General features: G+C 42.0%; 1 protein-coding gene across 1 annotated transcript in view; it reads right to left on the reverse strand.

Moving 5' to 3' along the window:
* The window catches only part of nfkb2 (nuclear factor of kappa light polypeptide gene enhancer in B-cells 2 (p49/p100)), a 44,799-nt gene that overhangs the window by 5,821 nt on the left and 14,706 nt on the right, over positions 1-24,272 (reverse strand). The window contains 12 exon segments of the mRNA XM_034681568.1: positions 283-452; positions 2,323-2,463; positions 2,466-2,529; positions 3,787-3,901; positions 4,694-4,835; positions 4,926-5,252; positions 8,272-8,403; positions 10,090-10,228; positions 14,504-14,592; positions 14,867-14,971; positions 21,461-21,619; positions 22,286-22,398. Of these exon segments, the coding sequence (XP_034537459.1) occupies positions 283-452; positions 2,323-2,463; positions 2,466-2,529; positions 3,787-3,901; positions 4,694-4,835; positions 4,926-5,252; positions 8,272-8,403; positions 10,090-10,228; positions 14,504-14,592; positions 14,867-14,971; positions 21,461-21,619; positions 22,286-22,398 (1,696 nt within the window).

The following is a 24,272-nucleotide window of genomic DNA, read 5'->3' on the forward strand; positions in this document are numbered from 1 at the left end:
TCTGAAGACGTTTATGAGGGATGCATCCGGCTGAAAGTCTCCAGTTAACAGGGTCGCTGTTTAAACCAGAACACCGGCCGATCTCTGCCACGGCTTTTTGAGTTCAAAAGGATTTTAAAGCCGTGTTGAAACGTCTTTGCTACTCGCGCTTATCTCCTCTCACGTGTTGATTCAGTGAATCCATCTGTGATGAAATATAGCACCATCTAAAACAGAGCTAGCTGAGTCTCTTCATGCTAACAGGCTAACTGTTGTGTTGCTCATAGTGGGAGTGTGTCATACCTCTGTGATGAGCGTACAGGCAACTTTGAACAAGTTTTCTCTAACTGCCAGGTGAAGGGCAGAGTTTCCACTCTTCTGCTCAGGTGCATTGATTTTGGCTCCACCTTCCACCAATAGACGGAGGCAGCGCTCTCCCTCCCTCCTCACGGCCAGGTGGAGAGGATGAAGACCTGCGACAGAGCAAAGCACAGGTTACTAACAACAGGTTCTTCATCAGGTATTCATGGATGATTGGGGGGTTGGACCTGTGCAGCAGTATTCATCCAGGGTGACGTGTAATGAACAGATGATTATGCAGAATGACATCAGGGTGACCTCCCGAGGAAGCAGAGAGGTCCTGCTCACCCTGAAGGGATTCCTCCTCTATAACCACCCGCTCACTATACATCATCCTGTTAACTGCTCGGCTTCCAGCTAAAGACATAAAGTTGTTTTTATAATTTATTTTAGGGATGCACCGATCCTCCCTTTTAGGTCCCCATACTGATATCGATACCTGGGCTTTGGTATCTGCCGATACTAGCTGATCCGATCCTGGTATCTATTTCACAATCTCTATTCCTTAATGTGAGGATAGAATCATGTTTTGGTAACTTCAGGCTTTTCTAACTTGATGGTCAACTGTACCTGGGTTCCAAGTGCTAAACCAGAGGCTGGAATCCCTTACTTTCAAGGATCCAGAACAAATAAATCCAATAACCTGTCTGTTTATTCACACTTTGAATCCATGAATAGAAGGTTTCTTGCTTCTTTGCAGTCGGCTACAGCTCACGTAAACTTCCTGCTTTGGGCTCCCATTATATTTTTCAGCGCGACTGCCATCCGTCGAAACATTACCGCTGCACATGTTGCAAGTTTCCGGCGGAGTTGTTAACAAAAGAAGCGTGACATGCACCTAAACTGCAGAGCCTCTGTAGTTATCCTCCATCATGCTCCACCGGGCAAAAATGCACAGACCGGCCGGCGCTGATGACGTAGGAGACGCATATGGCTGTTGTAAACACAGAAAAGCATAGAACTGAGATGAATAGATCTGCCATATGGATCGGCACTATATATCGGACCCTTGTCACCGATATCCGATCTAGCTTTCTGAGTCCGATCTAGCCGATATCCGATACTAAGATCGGATCGGTGCATCCCTAATTTATTTGTCGACTCAAAAAATGACCCTCTGACTCCACGTTGGAAACGCCTCCATGGAGCGATCAAATGAACACTAAATGTCAGATAACATCAGACACCTCTGAAGGTCAGATAACATCTGACCCCTCTGAAGGTCAGATAACATCGGACCCCTCTGAAGGTCAGATAACATCAGACACCTCTAAAGGTCAGATAACATCGGACCCCTCTGACGGTCAGATAACATCGGACCCCTCTGAAGGTCAGATAACATCGGACCCCTCTGAAGGTCAGATAACATCGGACCCCTCTGAAGGTCAGATAACATCAGAAACCTCTGAAGGTCAGATAACATCGGAACCCTCTGAAGGTCAGATAACATCGGACCCCTCTGAAGGTCAGATAACATCGGACCCCTCTGAAGGTCAGATAACATCGGACACATCTGAAGGTCAGATAACATCGGACCCCTCTGACGGTCAGATAACATCGGAACCCTCTGAAGGTCAGATAACATCGGACCCCTCTGAAGGTCAGATAACATCGGACACATCTGAAGGTCAGATAACATCGGACCCCTCTGACGGTCAGATCACATCGGACCCCTCTGAAGGTCAGATAACATCGGACTCCTCTGACGGTCATGTTCTATTAATGCCACAGAGATACGTCACAGTGTTACAGTTTCATTCAGCAGATACTTCATCAAAAGCCACCTGAGGATCTGACTAACACCTGAAAAACTCATTCACATCTCGCCGTGTTACAATCTAAAACTCAAAAGGCCATCCCAACTCCGGTTACCAGGGCAGGACCTAGCTTGACCTGGTACCCAGAAATCACACTTCATGTTAAACACTGTCCAGATAAGCAGCCATAAGAGTCATTTTCAGGACCAGTATCAGGATCTCTCACCATGGTAGTCCGGTGTGTTCACCAGGTGGGTGTGGCGATCTCCCAGGTGAGCCAGCAGGGGGCGGAGTGTGGTATGGTCTCCGGCCAACGCTGCCAGGTGGAGTGGACTGCGGCCATCTTTGTCCAGCAGGCTTGGGTCACCCCCGCCCTCAGCAACACCTCCACCACCTTTACCTGCCGGGTGATCACCGCTAGGTGGAGAGGAGTCTGCAGACAGGACAAGAGGACAGGTGGTTTGGATTTACCTGTCGGCACTAAGATCTATTTCACTTGGATATGATTTTGGTGATTTGTTAGAAGCTTTATTTAGTGTGCTAGCTGCATGAGTATCTCTCTGTTGTTGGTTGGTTAAGGTTAACCTCCCTTCACTTTGCTGTTTTGGGTTTGTTAAGGTCCACTACCCTTCACTTTGCTGTTGTGGGTTGGTTAAGGTTAACCTCCCTTCACTTTGCTGTTTGGGGTTGGTTAAGGTCCAGTACCCTTCACTTTGCTGTTTGGGGTTGGTTAAGGTCCAGTACCCTTCACTTTGCTGTTTGGGGTTGGTTAAGGTCCAGTACCCTTCACTTTGCTGTTTGGGGTTGGTTAAGGTTGACTATCCTTCACTTTGCTGTATGGGGTTGGTTAAGGTCCACTACCCTTCACTTTGCTGTTTGGGGTTGGTTAAGGTCCAGTACCCTTCACTTTGCTGTTTGGGGTTGGTTAAGGTCCAGTACCCTTCACTTTGCTGTTTGGGGTTGGTTAAGGTTGACTACCCTTCACTTTGCTGTATGGGGTTGGTTAAGGTCCACTGGATTAAATACAGTAGATTTGTGTTAACACAAGTCTCTGCAGTAAAAGTCAGCCCCTATAATATATATATATATATATATATATATATATATATATATATATATATATATATATATATATATATATATATATATATATATATATATTTATATATATAAAAGTTTTATAATACTCCAGCTCCAGAACTTGGACTCTGATCTTAGTTTTCAGGACTTTTAGGATTTTCTACTTTGACTCCAGCAAAGAACAACAATGATAACACCTGATTCTGTTCTTGACTTGATTATGACTTGAACATTTGAGTCTTAGCTGGGACTGTTTAGTTAACCCTTTGCAGGTTGTGGTGAGATGGTTAGCAGGGATCTGTGGTTTGGTAGTTCTGTCATCTTTGTGTTGAAGATGAGTTGGCTTCCTTTCTGGAGAAATAACAGTGCTGTGTTTGAGTTAGCTCTAAATTAACACCTAGTTAAAGAAAGATTGGTTATATTAATGTTGGTCGGTTAGTTGGGTCAGAACAGGCAAGTGGAGCAAGACATCAACCCCATGTTGGCACATGTTGGTTTTCAGGTGAGTTCCCTATCCCCCAGATCTAGTTTCTTTGTAGTGAAGAGTGTTTGAGTTAGTTATAGTCCACAGTTTAGTTAACAGGTTAGATGGTTGATTAAAGTGAACTACCTGTCGGAGGTGGTTGGCTGTGTTGAGGATGCTTTGCTGCTGGCTGCTGAGCAGAGTGTGGATCAGCTGTTGTATCACACCGGTCTGCTGATGGATGATGGCGAGGTGCAAAGGACTGTGGGAAAATAAAAACCACAGAGTGTGTTTATATGAACTCTAGTATCCTGTTTTTGTTGGTCAATCTAAGTATCCTGTTTTAAACATCAGACCCTGATTTCAGAAGCTTGGATAAACCCTCATCTTGGTTCTGAGAAACCAGATTTTGCTTCCTGGAGAAAGAAAGTAAGATACCACGGCATGCCTTACCCCTGCTATCAGCAAAACAAAAATAAGGGGGCAACAAGAGGGTCTTCCTTCTGGAGCAGTGAAGAAACTGAGTTTAGTCTCTCAGTAAAGAGAGAATGCAATATAATTGAAGTTTATATGACGACCCTGTTTCACTTATTACAACTGCAAATGTTCGCCAATACTTCCTTGTCCTACGCGAGGGCAGTGACAGGCTGACAGCCAGAGCTGAGGATGATGCTTTCGTCTCCCACTGCTGGGCCAATGCAATGCCAATGTTTAATTGTGCTAAGCTCTCAATAAGCCTCAGTGGTCTCATTTTCTCAGGTTTATGTTTTTGAAAATAAACACCAGAGGCATCTGCACAAATAAGATGCAGTAATCAGAGACCGGGCTACAAGTATTAATCATGTATATAGAGATATGAATAACCAGGTTTCTCTGTATGCATTTAAACACCATATCCTCAAAAGGATCAGAACCCTGACACGGCTCATCACCAGGATGCTCCATGTAAGTTCACTAACTGTAACAACCTTCAGATGATGAGACAAAGCTCAAATAATAACAGTTTCTGATGGTTTTTGTTGAGGTGTAAACTCAGCCAGGTAAACTGACTCACGTGTCTCCGTTTCCATCCTGGACCCCACACAGGTGTTTCTGGATCTGCAGGAGGACGCGGGCATCTCCGGTGCTGCAGTAATGCAAGAGAGCAGCAGCTGTGTGTCTGGCACTCTGAGAGGCTCTGCTGTGGAGAGCTGCAGCTAAAAACCCAAACACAGAGAGAGCATGAGAGATCAGTGAGTCTGACCCCGAGCACAGGCAGCGTGTCAGCACAACCTTCATCTTCTCACCAATCTGAAAGAGCTGCTGCTGAAGTGCTGAGCCACTCTGTGCTCCTGTAGGTCCTCCAGCCTGTCCTCCAGCCTGTCCTCCAGCCTGTCCTCCAGCCTGTACTCCAGCCTGTGCTCCTGTAGGTCCTCCAGCCTGTCCTCCAGCCTGTGCTCCAGTCTGTCCCTCTGTCTGTTGATGGGCAGCACCTGTCTGAGGGGTGAAGCCTGAAATCTGAGCTCCTCCCCCTCCTCCGAAGCCTTGGAAGCCTCCACTGAAGAAACCTCCTCCGCCTCCTCCCCCTCCTCCTCCCCCTCCTCCTCCATTCATCTGCTGGTTGAACTGGAATCCTGTAGATAGAACAAAATTAATTCTGAATTCAATCTTTCTGTACACAAAATAAACTTTTATAAAACAAAGACTCAAACAGAAAAGCATTCTCATCATCAACAAGATCCCTATCATCATCAACAAGATCCTCATCATCATCATCATCATCATCATCATCAACAAGATCTCTATCATCATCAACAAGATCGCTATCATCATCAACAAGATCTCTATCATCATCAACAAGATCGCTATCATCATCAACAAGATCTCTATCATCATCAACAAGATCTCTATCATCATCAACAAGATCTCTATCATCATCAACAAGATCGCTATCATCATCAACAAGATCGCTATCATCATCAACAAGATCTCTATCATCATCAAGATCGCTATCATCATCAACAAGATCTCTATCATCATCAACAAGATCCCTATCATCATCAAGATCTCTATCATCATCAACAAGATCCCTATCATCATCAACACAAAATTTATGAATAAGTTATGTAAACGCCCAAAATCTAAGAAAACATCACCGTATGTCTGCATAAGAGGCATTTTGATACGTCGGGAAAACGCTGGCTAAATCGTCAAGGTGTGACAGGGCAATAAGATGGGACTGGATCTTACCCTGTCTTGATGTTGGGTCTTTGTAATAATAGAACATAGAGTACGGTCTAGACCTGCTCTGTTTGTAAAAGCATCTTGAGATAATGTTCGTTGTGATTTGGCGCATAGAAATAAAGATTGATTGATTGATTGAACGAGATCCCTATCATCAACAAGGAGATCCCTACCATCAACAACAAGATCCCTATCATCAACAAGGAGATCCCTACCATCAACAACAAGATCCCTACCATCAACAAGGAGATCCCTACCATCAACAACAAGATCCCTACCATCAACAACAAGATCCCTACCATCAACAACAAGATCCCTATCATCAACAAGGAGATCCCTATCATCAACAAGGAGATCCCTACCATCAACAACAAGATCCCTACCATCAACAACAAGATCCCTACCATCAACAACAAGATCCCTATCATCAACAAGGAGATCCCTATCATCAACAAGGAGATCCCTACCATCAACAACAAGATCCCTATCATCAACAAGGAGATCCCTACCATCAACAACAAGATCCCTACCATCAACAAGGAGATCCCTACCATCAACAACAAGATCCCTACCATCAACAACAAGATCCCTACCATCAACAACAAGATCCCTACCATCAACAAGGAGATCCCTACCATCAACAACAAGATCCCTACCATCAACAACAAGATCCCTACCATCAACAAGGAGATCCCTACCATCAACAACAAGATCCCTACCATCAACAAGGAGATACCTACCATCAACAACAAGATCCCTATCATCAACAAGGAGATCCCTATCATCAACAAGGAGATCCCTACCATCAACAACAAGATCCCTACCATCAACAAGGAGATCCCTATCATCAACAAGGAGATCCCTACCATCCACAAGATCTCTACCATCAACAAGGAGATCTCTACCATCAACAACAAGATCCCTACCATAAACAACAATATCTCTACCATCAACAAGGAGATCCCTATCATCAACAAGGAGATCCCTACCATCTACAAGATCTCTACCATCAACAAGGAGATCCTTATCATCATCAACAAGATCCCTACCATCAACAACAAGACCTCTACCATCAACAAGGAGATCCCTATCATCAACAACAAGATCCCTACCATCAACAAGGAGATCCCTATCATCAACAACAAGATCCCTACCATCAACAAGGAGATCCCTGCCATCAACAAGGTGATCCCTACCATCAACAAGGAGATCCCTACCATCAACAACAAGATCCCTACCATCAACAAGGAGATACCTACCATCAACAACAAGATCCCTATCATCAACAAGGAGATCCCTATCATCAACAAGGAGATCCCTACCATCAACAACAAGATCCCTACCATCAACAAGGAGATCCCTATCATCAACAACAAGATCCCTACCATCAACAACAAGATCCCTATCATCAACAAGGAGATCCCTACCATCAACACAAGATCCCTATCATCAACAAGGAGATCCCTACCACCAACAAGGAGATCCCTACCATCAACAAGGAGATCCCTACCATCAACAAGGAGATCTCTACCATCAACAACGAGATCCCTATCATCAACAACAAGACCTCTACCATCAACAAGGAGATCCCTTCCATCAACAAGATCCCTTCCATCAACAACGAGAAACCTACCATCAACAAGGAGATCCCTACCATCCACAAGGAGATCCCTACCATCAACAACAAGATCCCTATCATCAACAACGAGATCCCTACCATCAACAACAAGATCCCTACCATCAACAACAAGATCTCTACCATCAACAAGGAGATCCTTACCATCAACAAGGAGATCCTTACCATCAACAACAAGATCTCTACCATCAACAAGGAGATCCTTACCATCAACAAGGAGATCCCTTCCATCAACAAGATCCCTTCCATCAACAAGGAGATCCCTACCATCAACAAGGAGATCCCTACCATCAACAACAAGATCCCTATTATCAACAACTAGATCTCTACCATCAACAAGGAGATCCCTACCATCAACAACGAGATCCCTACCATCAACAACAAGATCTCTACCATCAACAACGAGATCCCTACCATCAACAACAAGATCTCTACCATCAACAAGGAGATCCCTATCATCAACGAGATCCCTATCATCAACAACAAGATCTCTACCATCAACAAGGAGATCCCTACCATCAACAACGAGATCCCTACCATCAACAACAAGATCTGAAACACATGTATAAGAAACTTTACCATCAACAAAAAGGTCTCTACCGTTTACAACTACATCCCATCACATACAGTAAAAAAACACCATCCATGGAAACCAGATAATTTATCATCAGAGCAGGATCTTGACCACCTCACCATACTTAGGTACATTAGGGTTGATATCAGGGTTATTATTTTTGTTCAAAACAGAGAGTTCATGTTTAAAAAATTCATACCTCCCCCTCCTCCTCCTCCTCCATACCCTCCAGCTCCTCCTCCTCCTCTCCCTCCTCCTCCTCCTCCTCTCCAGGAACCGGTCTCATAGTGAGGCAGTGGTTTCTGCTTCTTTCTCAGCACCTCCTCTCTGTCTGAAAGAGGAGAGGGTGATGAGACGATGACGATGATTGAGATACGGACATGGTTTTGTTTTTTATCATTGAAAATTCCCTTCATCGTTTCTTTTCATGAACCTGCTCCGTGATTGACACCTGAGTGAGACAGGGGGCGACTGAAACTGTCTGTATGCCAACCACTTCCTCTGAGGGAAAACCCCCCACACACACACACACACACACACACACACACACACACACACACACACACACACACACACACACACACACATCCTGTGAACACCTGGTTCAATCTGTGCATTCCAACCTGTAAAAGTGCCTGTAGGGTAGACTCAGAATAATATCAAGGTTATATAGAGGATTGAAGGATTGAAGGATTGAACGTTGAAGGATTGAAGGATTGAAGGATTGAAGGATTGAACGTTGAAGGATTGAAGGATTGAAGGATTGAAGGATTGAAGGATTGAACGTTGAAGGATTGAAGGATTGAAGGATTGAAGGATTGAAGGATTGAAAGTTGAAGGATTGAAGGAGTGAAGGATTCAAGGATTCAAGGGACAACAAGCGGAGAGTACCATGAACATAATTCCAGAAAGGGAAAAAGACATGAACGTATGAATCTCTGAGGAAGATAACAGGCTCAGGGTCAGGCAGGTCTTCGGGTTGGAAAAGTCTCATTAGATACTTTATTACACCTGTTCAGATATCTCATCACTCAGGTGTTTCCAGCTACTGGAGGATCAGTCAGCAAAACACTACACCTGCCCTGTCCTCATGTCCACACTCTGTGTTGGATACACGCAGATTTAAAGCTTCAACCTTTGTCTACGATTAGAAAATCTAAAGAATGCCTTCTCTTCAAAGCTTCAGAAAGCTGAGTCAAAGAAATGTGGAACAAGTGGAAATCATATACCAGCATATATCTAAAAAGGTCCCTTGTGTTTAAACATGTGCCATTGTATCAGTATTTATTGTTGTCTTTGTCCTTGTTGTTTGTTCCCTCTGAGTTATATCATGTCTTTTTAACCTGTGTGTTCATTAGTTCTGTTACTGTGACATCATGAATCACCTCCTCTGTTAACGGGTACGGATGGGCATTTCAAGCCAAAATACTATTCGATAATCATTGGCATCTATTCGACAATTATTCAAATAATCAGACCCCCCCCCCCCACACACACACACACACCTGTCCCATTAACAGCCAGTTTGTGTGGCAGTCTTGTTGACCAGCAGCAAGACGAGGTGCTGCTAGTCTCGGGCACCGACAGCGTCTGTCTCAATCTTAATGTTGGTGTTTCTGTGACGCAGCGTGGTGTGTGTGTTTACATGTTACAGCCATAATCAGTCTCTGAATTACGTGTGTTGTAGTAGTGTGAGATTCAGAAACGGAAAAAAAATCACAGCGACTGTCTCTAATGTTTCTTCTTCTTTTGCTATTTAATGCAGTTAGCATTCTTCTTCTTCTGTTAATTAATGCGGTTAGCAAACAGCTTTAAGACACTCTGTAGCCACCGTCTGGAGGGAATACTGTATTACAACCAGGCACCAGTAAAAACCATGAAAAATTTTACTTTTAAAATGAGAAAATATTCAAAGTAACTCTTTGATTTTTACAAAGTGAACGAATATTCAAAAATCATTGCCCATCCCTATTAAGGGGGTTCCTTGAGTTTAATGTCTCGCCGTCTCTTTGCTCACCTTGAACCTGAGGGATGTAGGTGAACTGTTTGGGGTCGCTACTGTCACCGGCCTTTTTCCTCTTCAGCTGCAGGAAGACGTTGACGGGCCGCTCAATCTCTGCGATGTGATACGGCGGCGTCTTGAACACGATGGCGTACTGAAGAGAGAGAGAGAGGACACACTGTGAACGTCTGATGAAACAGAAACACACGGACAACATTCAGACTGACTCTGGATTGACTGAGCGCACAGTAAACCGGCAGGATGAACCAGATCCTGAGTTAAAGGGTCTGTTTTATTAGTTAGTCCTTGTTTACTATTTTTTTTAATAAATAATCTTTCATTCATGCTAAAATAACACAAAAGAGCAAAGTGGGAAAATGATTAAGACCTGTGGGAAGATTATGAGGCAGCATCAAGCGGACCTGCAGCAGCTGTACCTGAGCAGGCCTGCATGGATTCATCACACCCACGCTCAGTTGAGTTTCAGCTGCTCTGTGACAGAGCGGCACCGTCACTGACTGCGGGCAGTGCATGCAGGGACACACCGACATACACACATACATACACACACCAAACTTTCCTTCCCCGTCTTTTCATTTCCCCTTTCTCACCGCAACTCCAGTATTCTGCTGTCCCTCTCCGTTATGTAGTGGTGCCAGAGGTGCACACCTGAAGACCTACTGCTTTACCAAGCATACACTCATACACTGCAGAACACTTACCTCCACTTGGAGGCTAGGGTACGTGGAATCTGCAGAAACAGAGCGTCCCATTTCTGTGTACTAAATAGAGGCCTATGGCGGGCGAAAAGTGCCACATGGGTGCGGAAATTTAATGATTGCATGTTGGGGTATTTTATGTCCTAAAAACAAGGTTTAGGGTTGACTAAATTACCACCAAAAAAATGTGATATACAGTGGGTACGGAAAGTATTCAGACCCCTTCACTTCTTAAAAATTTGATATGTTACAGCCTTATTGCAAAATTGATTAAATTCATTTTTTCCCCTCAACATTCTACACACAATACTCCATAATGACAAAGTGAAAAATGTTTTGTAGAAATGTTTGCAAATTATTTAAAAATAAAACACTCAAATATCACATGTACATAAGTATTCAGACCCTTTACTCAATACTCTGTTGAAGCACCTTTGGCAGTGATTACAGACTCCAGTCTTCTCAGCACACCTGGATTTGGGGAGTTTCTCCCATTCTTCTTTGCACATCTTCTCAAGCTTGATAAGGTTGGATGGGGAGTGTTAGCACACAGCTATTTTCAGGTCTTTCCAGATATGTTCAATCCAGAAAGGTTCAAGTCCGGGCTCTGGCTGGGCCATTCAATGACATTCAGAGACTTGTCCTGAAGCCACTCCTTTGTTATCTTGGCTGTGTGCTTAGGATCGTAACCTCCGCTGCAGTCTGAGGTCCAGAGCGCTCTGGAGCAGGTTTTCATCAAGGATCTCACTGTACTTTGCGGTGTTCATCTTTCCCTCGATCCTGACTTGTCTCCCAGTTCCTCCCGCTGAAAAACATCACAACAGCATGATGCTGCCGCCACCATGCTTCACTGTAGGGATGGTATTGGCCAGATGATGAGTGGTGCCTGGTTTCCTCTAGACATTCAGGCCAAAGAGTTCAATCTTGGTTTCATCAGACCAGAGAATGTTGTTTCTCATGGTCTGAGAGTCCTTTAGGTCCCTTTTGGCAAACTTTCATGTGCTTTGTGCTGAGGAGTGGCTTCTATCCAGCCACTCTATCATAAAGGACTGATCTGTGGAGTGCTGCAGAGATGGTTGTCCTTCTGGAAGGTTCTCCCATCTCCACAGAGGAACGCTGGAGTTCTGTCAGAGTGACCGTTGGGTTCCTGGTCACCTCCCTGAACAAGGCCCTTCTCCCCCAATCATTAATTTTGGCCAGGCGGCCAGCTCTAGGGAGAGTCCCGGTAATTTCAACTTCTTTCATTTACGTATGATGGACACCACTGAGCCCTTGGGACCTTCAATGCAGCAGAATTTTTCTGTACCCTTCCCCAGATCTGTGTCTCCATACAATCCTGTCTCGGAGGTCTACAGACAATTCCTTTGACTTCGTGGCTTGGTTTGTGCTCTGACTGTAGGATCTTATATAGACAGGTGTGTGCCTTTCCAAATCATGTCCAATTAATTGAATTTACCACAGGTGGACTCCAATCAAGTTGTAGAAACATTTCAAGGATGGTCAGAGGAAACAGGACGTACCTGAGCTCAATTTTGAGTTTTAAAGCAAAGGGTCCGAATACTTATGCACATGCGATATTTGAATGTTTTATATTCAATTCATTTGTAAAAATTTCTACAAAACATTTTTCACTTTGTCATTATGGAGTATTGTGTGGAGAATGTTGAGGGAAAAAAAGAATTTAATCCATTTTGGAATAAGGCCGTAACATGAAAAAATGTAGAAAAAGTGAAGGGGTCTGAATACGTTCCGTACCCACTTGTATATGGTTGTTGAGGTTTGTATTGTTGGTTGGTTATTGCTTGTTTAGATGTTGAATAGAAATGTTTTTGAAAAGTTTCTGCAATTTAGTGACGCCCAGTGGGAGGAGCCACTGCCTTTAAAAGAGGGCTGTGTTAAGCTCCCTCGGGCAGTTCTTGTCTGGCTCACGAAAGAGGTAGCTCGCTGAGCAATGTCTTGTAAACGGGTAATTGTGCCTCCTCACTTTTTCTTGTAAATATCTCACACTGCACTTCTGGGAGGCCGGCACCAATAAAAATTCCACATGAAATTTTTCTGACTACGCCTGTGGTTTTTACAAAACGTCAGAGGAGAAGAGAACCTCGCAACATGCCCCCTTCTGGTTGAAGGTATAGAAACCCTGAGATCAGAACCAACTGTGACATTAACTCAATCCAATGCACTAGTGATTAAATACATGAACTTAGTTTGTCCACAGTACACCCAGTGTTATTGAATTTATCGTGTTATGGTTGTTGCTATATGATGGTTGATCACATTGGGCTGAGAGAGCTCTGACCTTACTGTGAATATGATGTCATGTCTGTGGAGGTGGTCTTATTGCAGTAATGAAAACAGCTACTACAGGTCATTTGGATCATTCTTGTTGTGTGTGTCTGATTACACTACCAGTCACACACCTTCTCATTCAATGGTTTTTATTTATTTGTATTATTTTCCACATTGTAGATTAATACTGAAGACATCCAAACTATGAAATAATCTGGTTTTGCCATAATCTGGATTACAACAGTAGTCAAATAGGACTATCCATTGTGTACTAACCCTACCTCTGAACAACACAACTGATGGTCTCAAACACATTAAGAAGGCAAGTCATTCTACAAATGAACTCTTGACAAAGCTCATGTTAATTAGAAACCATTCCAAGAGACCACTTCATGAAGCAGACTGAGAGAATACCAAGAGTGTGCAAAGCTGTCATGAAGGAAAAGGGGGCTACTTTACAGAATGTAAAATATAAAACAGATTCTGCTTTGTTTAACACTTTTTGGTTCATTCAATAATTCCATATATGTTCTTTCAGAGTTTTGATGTCTTCAGTATTAATCTACAGTGTTTACAATCATTACAATAAATACAAACCCTTGAATGAGAAGGTGTTTCCAAACTTTTGACAGGTAGTGTACATTTAATGTTTTAAACTGTGCTGTACCACAACGTTCCTCTTTGAGAACATTAAAGTTTTCTAAACTAAACTTCTTTAAACAAACTCAGTGTTGAAGGCCAAGCAGTAACTTCAGCTTTTAATAAACATTCACAGGTATCCAGAAAAGCAGAGAAGGATTCTCAAAGTGTTTAAATCCGCAGACTCTCGGCCTCAGAGGAAGCTGATCGTTCCTAAATCATTTGGAAAAAGTGTAAAACTGTTGTCATTGGTTTTATTTTGCATTTAGTCTTAAAAGAATTTAGATTTATGATCCAGCCATAAATGTCACCAACCTTTGATTAGTGTATTTAATTTGTTCAATATGTGAACCTCATAAACTGATCTTTGAGATCAAACTCTGTGACAGAGTTAGAACACAGATAAGATCAAGCTTTTAAAAGAGGCCTCACCGCTCTCTGTGTTTCATCATCAATCCAGAGTCTGTCCTGAAGTTTGTTTCTATGTTCCTGTCAGAGCAGACACACCGTCGTGACCCTTATTCACACTCTATGAACAAAATACACCCTTTACGCCAACGTTACAAAACTCTGTCTACATCCTCTGTTTGAAACACCACTGTATGTGTGTGTGTGTGTGTGTGTGTGTGTGTGTGCGTGTGTCTGTATCTGACAGTTTAAAGGAAATCCCCTGAGCTCAGATATTTTCCTCTGTGGCCTCAGTATCTGACTGTATAAACACACACACACACACACACACACACACACACACACACACACACACACACACACCAACTGTGTACCTGTTTGTGAACGTCTGTAGGTGAGAAGTCTCCGAACGCCTCCCAGCCTCCCTCGTCGTCCTCTTCATAAAAGCGGATCTCGATGTCATCTGTAAGAGCAGCACAGAGGCATGGTGGGAAATTTCTTCAGAGAAACTATCATTACAACCTCTAACCCTAACACACAGGTGATGTTGACACCTGGATATGAAACTAGGACTTGAGCAGCTATAAAATAGTTGATCATAAACAGTAACACTACCCAGGTTGATGAAAGGATGAGTGAAAGCTAATCTCTGAGGATGAGGAGATTCCTTCATCCTCACAGGAGAGAAAGACTCCTCCTCACCTCACAGTCTCTGTGGGGGAGAGATTTGTTCTCACCTTTCTGGACTTTGTCACACAGCAGGAAGATCTCGTCTCCTCCGAGCACAGAGCCGCACGTCTTATCCATCCTAGAGATCTTCAGGTTGGAGGCATTTGGTGACTCTGTCGGTGAGACACAAGCAGGAGGCTTCCGATTGATTCATCTCTGACAGATCCTCCGTGTGCTCTGTGTGACTGAGGCCTGAGAGGCCAGCTGCCTGATCAGCAGTGATGATATATAGAGATCACATAAAGGTCTGTGATAGTACTCACAGCTTGGATCAGATCGAGCTTTAGTTTTACTAACTGCTGTCGTGGATCAGGTTTTACTAACTGCTGTCATGGATCAGGTTTTACTAACTGCTGTCATAGATCAGGTTTTACTAACTGCTGTCATAGATCAGGTTTTAATAACTGCTGTCATAGATCAGGTTTTACTAACTGCTGTCATAGATCAGGTTTTACTAACTGCAGTCATAGATCAGGATTTACTAACTGCTGTCGTAGATCAGGTTTTACTAACTGCTGTCGTAGATCAGGTTTTACTAACTGCTGTCATAGATCAGGTTTTACTAACTGCTGTCGTAGATCAGGTTTTACTAACTGCTGTCATAGATCAGGTTTACTAACTGCTGTCATAGATCAGGTTTTACTAACTGCTGTCATAGATCAGGTTTACTAACTGCTGTCATAGATCAGGTTTTACTAACTGCTGTCGTAGATCAGGATTTACTAACTGCTGTCGTAGATCAGGTTTTACTATCTGCTGTCATAGATCAGGTTTTACTAACTGCTGTCATAGATCAGGTTTTACTAACTGCTGTCGTAGATCAGGTTTTACTAACTGCTGTCATAGATCAGGTTTTACTAACTGCTGTCGTAGATCAGGTTTTACTAACTGCTGTCATAGATCAGGTTTACTAACTGCTGTCATAGATCAGGTTTTACTAACTGCTGTCATAGATCAGGTTTTACTAACTGCTGTCATAGATCAGGTTTACTAACTGCTGTCATAGATCAGGTTTTACTAACTGCTGTCATAGATCAGGTTTTACTAACTGCTGTCGTAGATCAGGTTTTACTAACTGCTGTCATAGATCAGGTTTTACTAACTGCTGTCATAGATCAGGTTTTACTAACTGCTGTCATAGATCAGGTTTTACTAACTGCTGATGTAGATCAGGTTTTACTAACTGCTGTCATAGATCAGGTTTTACTAACTGCTGTCATAGATCAGGTTTTACTAACTGCTGTCGTAGATCAGGTTTTACTAACTGCTGTCATAGATCAGGTTTTACTAACTGCTGTCATAGATCAGGTTTTACTAACTGCTGTCATAGATCAGGTTTACTAACCGCTGTCATAGATCAGGTTTTACTAACTGCTGTCGTAGATCAGGTTTTACTAACTGCTGTCATAGATCAGGTTTTACTAACTGCTGTCATAGATCAGGTTTTACTAACTGCTGTCGTAGATCAGGTTTTACTAACTGCTGTCATAGATCAGGATTTACTAACTGCTGTCGTAGATCAGGTTTTAATAACTGCTGTCATAGATCAGGTTTTACTAACTGCTGTCATAGATCAGGTTTTACTAACTGCTGTCATAGATCAGGTTTTACTAACTGCTGTCATAGATCAGGTTTTACTAACTGCTGTCATAGATCAGGTTTTACTAACTGCTGTCATAGATCAGGTTTTACTAACTGCTGTCGTAGATCAGGTTTTACTAACTGCTGTTATAGATCAGGTTTTACTAACTGCTGTCATAGATCAGGTTTTACTAACTGCTGTCATAGATCGGGTTTTACTAACTGCTGTCATAGATCAGGTTTTACTAACTGCTGTCATAGATCAGGTTTTACTAACTGCTGTCATAGATCAGGTTTTACTAACTGCTGTCATAGATCAGGTTTTACTAATGCTGTCATAGATCAGGTTTACTAACTGCTGATGTAGATCAGTTTTACTAACTGCTGTCATAGATCAGGTTTTATTAACTGCTGTCATAGATCAGGTTTTACTAACTGCTGTCATAGATCAGGTTTTACTAACTGCTGTCGTAGATCAGGTTTTACTAACTGCTGTCATAGATCAGGATTTACTAACTGCTGTCATAGATCAGGTTTTACTAACTGCTGTCATAGATCAGGTTTTACTAACTGCTGTCGTAGATCAGGTTTTACTAACTGCTGATGTAGATCAGGTTTTACTAACTGCTGTCGTAGATCAGGTTTTACTAACTGCTGTCATAGATCAGGTTTTACTAACTGCTGTCATAGATCAGGTTTTACTAACTGCTGTCATAGATCAGGTTTTACTAACTGCTGTCATAGATCGGGTTTTACTAACTGCTGTCATAGATCAGGTTTTACTAACTGCTGTCATAGATCAGGTTTTACTAACTGCTGTCGTAGATCAGGTTTTACTAACTGCTGTCATAGATCAGGTTTTACTAACTGCTGATGTAGATCAGGTTTTACTAACTGCTGTCGTAGATCTGGTTTTACTAACTGCTGTCTTGGATCAGGTTTTACTAACTGCTGTCATAGATCAGGTTTTACTAACTGCTGATGCAGATCAGGTTTTACTAACTGCTGATGCAGATCAGGTTTTACTAACTGCTGTCGTAGATCAGGTTTTACTAACTGCTGTCATAGATCAGGTTTTACTAACTGCTGTCGTAGATCAGGTTTTACTAACTGCTGTCATAGATCAGGTTTTACTAACTGCTGTCTTGGATCAGGTTTTACTACTGCTGTCATAGATCAGGTTTTACTAACTGCTGTCATAGATCAGGTTTTACTAACTGCTGTCGTAGATCAGGTTTTACTAACTGCTGTCATAGATCAGGTTTTACTAACTGCTGTCATAGATCAGGTTTTACTAACTGCTGTCATAGATCAGGTTTTACTAACTGCTGTCATAGATCAGGTTTTACTAACTGCTGTCAGTAGATCAGGTTTTACTAACTGCTGTCATAGATCAGGTTTTACTAACTGCTGTCGTAGATCAGGTTTTACTAACTGCTGTCGATAGATCAGGTTTTACTAACTGCTGTCGTAGATCAGGTTTTACTAACTGCTGTCATAGATCAGGTTTTACTAACTGCTGTCATAGATCAGGTTTTACTAACTGCTGTCGTAGATCAGGTTTTACTAACTGCTGTCATAGATCAGGTTTTACTAACTGCTGTCATAGATCAGGTTTTACTAACTGCTGTCATAGATCAGGTTTTACTAACTGCTGTCATAGATCAGGTTTTACTAACTGCTGTCGTAGATCAGGTTTACTAACTGCTGTCATAGATCAGGTTTTACTAACTGCTGTCATAGATCAGGTTTTACTAACTGCTGTCGTAGATCAGGTTTTACTAACTGCTGTCATAGATCAGGTTTTACTAACTGCTGTCATAGATCAGGGTTTTACTAACTGCTGTCTAGATCAGGTTTTACTAACTGCTGTCATAGATCAGGTTTACTAACTGCTGTCATAGATCAGGTTTTACTAACGCTGTCATAGATCAGGTTTACTAACTGCTGTCATAGATCAGGTTTTACTAACTGCTGTCAGTAGATCAGGTTTTACTAACTGCTGTCATAGATCAGGTTTTACTAACTGCTGTCATAGATCAGGTTTTACTACTGCTGTCGTAGATCAGGTTTTACTAACTGCTGTCGTAGATCAGGTTTACTAACTGCTGTCAGTAGATCAGGTTTTACTAACTGCTGTCATAGATCAGGTTTTACTAACTGCTGTCATAGATCAGGTTTTACTAACTGCTGTCATAGATCAGGTTTTACTAACTGCTGTCTAGGATCAGGTTTTACTAACTGCTGTCATAGATCAGGTTTTACTAACTTGCTGTCATAGATCAGGTTTTACTAACTGCTGTCATAGATCAGGTTTACTAACTGCTGTCATAGATCAGGTTTTACTAACTGCTGTCATAGATCAGGTTTTACTAACTGCTGTCATAGATCAGGTTTTACTAACTGCTGTCATAGATCAGGTTTTACTAACTGCTGTCATAGATCAGGTTTTACTAACTGCTGTCGTAGATCAGGTTTTACTAACTGCTGTCATAGATCAGGTTTTACTAACTGCTGTCGTAGATCAGGTTTTACTAACTGCTGTCGTAGATCAGGTTTTACTTACTGCTGTCGTAGATCAGGTTTTACTAACTGCTGTCATAGATCAGGTTTTACTAACTGCTATCATAGATCAGGTTTACTAACTGCTGTCATAGATCAGGTTTTACTAACTGCTGTCATAGATCAGGTTTTACTAACTGCTGTCATAGATCAGGTTTTACTAACTGCTGTCATAGATCAGGTTTTACTAACTGCTGTCGTAGATCAGGTTTTACTAACTGCTGTCGTAGATCAGGTTTTACTAACTGCTGTCATAGATCAGGTTTTACTAACTGCTGTCATAGATCAGGTTTTACTAACTGCTGTCGTAGATCAGGTTTTACTAACTGCTGTCATAGATCAGGTTTTACTAACTGCTGTCGTAGATCAGGTTTAACTAACTGCTGTCATAGATCAGGTTTTACTAACTGCTGTCATAGATCAGGTTTTACTAACTGCTGTCATAGATCAGGTTTTACTAACTGCTGTCGTAGATCAGGTTTTACTAACTGCTGTCATAGATCAGGTTTTACTAACTGCTGTCGTAGATCAGGGTTTACTAACTGCTGTCTTGGATCAGGTTTTACTAACTGCTGTCATAGATCAGGTTTTACTAACTGCTGTCATAGATCAGGTTTTACTAACTGCTGTCATAGATCAGGTTTTACTAACTGCTGTCATAGATCAGGTTTTACTAACTGCTGTCGTAGATCAGGTTTTACTAACTGCTGTCATAGATCAGGTTTTACTAACTGCTGTCATAGATCAGGTTTTACTAACTGCTGTCATAGATCAGGTTTTACTAACTGCTGTCATAGATCGGGTTTTACTAACTGCTGTCATAGATCAGGTTTTACTAACTGCTGTCATAGATCAGGTTTTACTAACTGCTGTCATAGATCAGGTTTTACTAACTGCTGTCATAGATCAGGTTTTACTAACTGCTGTCATAGATCAGGTTTTACTAACTGCTGATGTAGATCAGGTTTTACTAACTGCTGTCATAGATCAGGTTTTACTAACTGCTGTCATAGATCAGGTTTTACTAACTGCTGTCATAGATCAGGTTTTACTAACTGCTGTCGTAGATCAGGTTTTACTAACTGCTGTCATAGATCAGGATTTACTAACTGCTGTCATAGATCAGGTTTTACTAACTGCTGTCATAGATCAGGTTTTACTAACTGCTGTCGTAGATCAGGTTTTACTAACTGCTGATGTAGATCAGGTTTTACTAACTGCTGTCGTAGATCAGGTTTTACTAACTGCTGTCATAGATCAGGTTTTACTAACTGCTGTCATAGATCAGGTTTACTAACTGCTGTCATAGATCAGGTTTTACTAACTGCTGTCATAGATCAGGTTTTACTAACTGCTGTCATAGATCAGGTTTTACTAACTGCTGTCATAGATCAGGTTTTACTAACTGCTGTCGTAGATCAGGTTTTACTAACTGCTGTCATAGATCAGGTTTTACTAACTGCTGTCATAGATCAGGTTTTACTAACTGCTGTCATAGATCAGGTTTTACTAACTGCTGTCATAGATCAGGTTTTACTAACTGTTGTCATAGATCAGGTTTTACTAACTGCTGTCGTAGATCAGGTTTTACTAACTGCTGTCATAGATCAGGTTTTACTAACTGCTGATGCAGATCAGGTTTTACTAACTGCTGATGCAGATCAGGTTTTACTAACTGCTGATGTAGATCAGGTTTTACTAACTGCTGATGTAGATCAGGTTTTACTAACTGCTGTCATAGATCAGGTTTTACTAACTGCTGTCGTAGATCAGGTTTTACTAACTGCTGTCATAGATCAGGTTTTACTAACTGCTGTCGTGGATCAGGTTTTACTAACTGCTGTCTTGGATCAGGTTTTACTAACTGCTGTCATAGATCAGGTTTTACTAACTGCTGATGCAGATCAGGTTTTACTAACTGCTGATGCAGATCAGGTTTTACTAACTGCTGTCATAGATCAGGTTTTACTAACTGCTGTCATAGATCAGGTTTTACTAACTGCTGTCATAGATCAGGTTTTACTAACTGCTGTCATAGATCAGGTTTTACTTACTGCTGTCGTAGATCAGGTTTTACTAACTGCTGTCATAGATCAGGTTTTACTAACTGCTGTCGTAGATCAGGTTTTACTAACTGCTGTCATAGATCAGGTTTTACTAACTGCTGTCGTAGATCAGGTTTTACTAACTGCTGTCATAGATCAGGTTTTACTAACTGCTGTCGTAGATCAGGTTTTACTTACTGCTGTCGTAGATCAGGTTTTACTTACTGCTGTCGTAGATCAGGTTTTACTAACTGCTGTCGTAGATCAGGTTTTACTTACTGCTGTCGTAGATCAGGTTTTACTTACTGCTGTCGTAGATCAGGTTTTACTAACTGCTGTCGTAGATCAGGTTTTACTAACTGCTGTCATAGATCAGGTTTTACTTACTGCTGTCGTAGATCAGGTTTTACTTACTGCTGTCGTAGATCGGGTTGGAGACCACGGGTTTCAGGGCTCTGGTGAAGCCTCCATTGCTATCCTGCAGGAAGGCTGTGAACTTTAACCTCACGATGTTCAGATCCATCACCTTCCCCAGCTCCTTCGCCTCCTTCTGGATGGACACCTCCTCTGACTCTGCAGGGGGAGGAGGAGGAGAGGAAGACAGGAGGTGGAGGAGGAGGAAGAGGAAGACAGGAGGAGGAGATGAGAGGAGTGGGGGGAAGGAGGAGAGGAGAGGGAGGAGGAGGAGGAGTTTGTTTATTTACATGTTAGTTTTTTTGTTTATCTGTGTTTATCTAGGTGTTTATCTGTGTTTTACCTGTTTATCTTTTTGTTTGTTTATCTGTTTGTGGTTACCTGACCTTGTGTTTGTTTACCTGACTTTGTGTTTGTTTATCTGTTTGTGTTTGTTTATCTGTTTGTTTGTATACCTGACCTTGTGTTTGTTTATCTGTTTGTTTGTATACCTAATTGTGTGTTTGTTTGTTTATCTGTTTGTTTGTATACCTGACGGTGTTTGTTCATCTGTTTGTGTTTGTTTATCTGTTTGTTTATATACCTGACGGTGTTTGTTTTTCTGTTTGTTTGTTTATCTGTTTGTTTGTATACCTGACGATGTGTTTGTATACCTAATTGTGTGTTTGTATACCTAATTGTGTGTTTGTATACCTAATTGTGTGTTTGTTTGTTTATCTGTTTGTTTGTATACCTGACGGTGTGTTTGTTTATCTTTTTGTTTGTATACTGGACGGTGTGTTTGTTTACCTGTTTGTGTGTTAATCTGTTTGTTTGTTTGTTTACCTGTCATGTGATAGTGGGCTCCTCTCTGTCTCCTCCTCTCCTCTTTCAGCCTCCTGCTCAGGACCTCCCCCACACCTTTCTTTGTCACATGGAGTATCCCCAGGTTACTGAAGCTACAGGAAGTGACATCACAGGTCAGTAACAGAACACGTCTCATTAACATCACGTCCATTTGTCATTCTATATTTACTTTCTAACCGTCTGCTATTAACCCTGTACTGGTCTGAGTTCTGGACAGGACCCTTCTTCAGTTCTTAGCTGTGTCAAAGACTGGATCTGGTTTCAGTAAAGACCAACACGATGAAACAAACTTACTGAACGTGGTTTCAATGAAAGTCAGATATTAGGGAATAAAAGGTGATGATGCGTGAACAGAAGTCATATCTGTATCTAAACACTCAGAGCCTCCTGAGGGGGATACTACGAAGTCGGATTTGCGGTTATCGAGGTAACTTCAGGGTTAACTCTGGATTTTCTGTACTACGAAGATGGTTCACTCCTTACCAGGGTAGATCACCATGGTTACTCAAGCTGAACTCCTAACCTGCTCCAGAGCAGGTTAACCTCAGGATCAAAGATCAGTTTGTACAAAACTCTGCCCACTGACCAATCAGCTCGCTCAATCACGGAGCTCTGTGGGCTGATCGTCAGGGGACGGGGGAGAACTGCGGTTAAGCCCGCAGTGGAGAAGAGACAGGCAGGACACTTTGTCTACCTGTAGGATTTTATATATAAAATACTGATGACAGTTATTGATTATCTTTCCTCACATCAATGAAACCGGATCAGGATAAGATATCTGGGATATGCTGAACTCGCTTTGTAGTATACCCCTCTGGTGTTCTGAGTCAAACTGTACCACACTGATGTGTGGCATGTTTTAAAGTCTCATGAAGATCAGACCTGAAGCTGAATTTAAAGACGGGACTTCCTGTTTGGAATTTTCTTTGACAGTAATCACATCGCTCTGACGACGGATATAAACATGAACACTTCCTCTTTTTCTCTTCATGTAGATAGAGCTTGACTTTGAGTACCTTTATCACATGATTATTACCCGCCTCTCTTACTGATCTTCTGGTTGTGTAAGAAGCTTCATTCTGATTGGTCTAAACCCCTTGACAGCAGTTATTAACTTTCACTAACATGAGCAACACCAGAGACAAACTGATCACACGTCATGTCAAATCAATCCACAGAGAAGAGTTCAGACACATTTAGCTTCTGCTTGTTGACACCATAGACCGTAAGGTGAGGGGAAACTGTTAGCTTCAGTTAGCATCATATTGGAAAACATGTGGCTAAAACGTTAGCTTTGGTTAGAATGCTAAATCGTCAGGCTACGGACGTTTAAATCTTGTATCCTGTCCATCAATATGATGAAGGAGCGGAGCAGGTGAGAGAAACTTTAGGTTAGTGATCTCTCCAAAGAAAGTTAAACCATGAGCGGTGGTGATGATAGCAGCAGGGTTCAAAGTTGTGACATTAGTTTCTTTTTACCCTGCTAACCATACATTATCCCTTACTTATTTCATTGTATTAGTTCCTATCTGCTGTGATGATCTCTTTTTCTAAGTGTTGGGACCATAGACTGTAAATAAAAATGGACAGCGTTGCTCCGCCTCTTCCCGTTGTACGGTTCTGAAGCCAAAAAAACCCGCTCCAGGGTGCAGCCATTGTGCAGCCAGAGTCTGCGAAGCCACAGAATTTCTGTGGTTGCCAGGGTAATTTCTGTGTCGGCATGGTAATGAGCGTACAGCGTAGCATCACAAGATCCTATGGAGATTCCCTCTACGGCAGCTGTCAATCAAAGTAAACCCGGAGGTAAAACCCTGTTTTTTAAACGAGTAAAAGACTTTTCAGAAAAAAGAGGCCTTGAACACAAAACAGTCAAATACTAACTACATATCACCACAGCATACGGATGGGAGAAACATTCGTACCACATGTACAGTATTTCATTTTTAAAGTGTGACTGCAGCCCCAT

This window comes from Notolabrus celidotus, chromosome 4 (assembly GCF_009762535.1).
Source record: "Notolabrus celidotus isolate fNotCel1 chromosome 4, fNotCel1.pri, whole genome shotgun sequence".
NCBI lineage: Eukaryota > Metazoa > Chordata > Actinopteri > Labriformes > Labridae > Notolabrus > Notolabrus celidotus.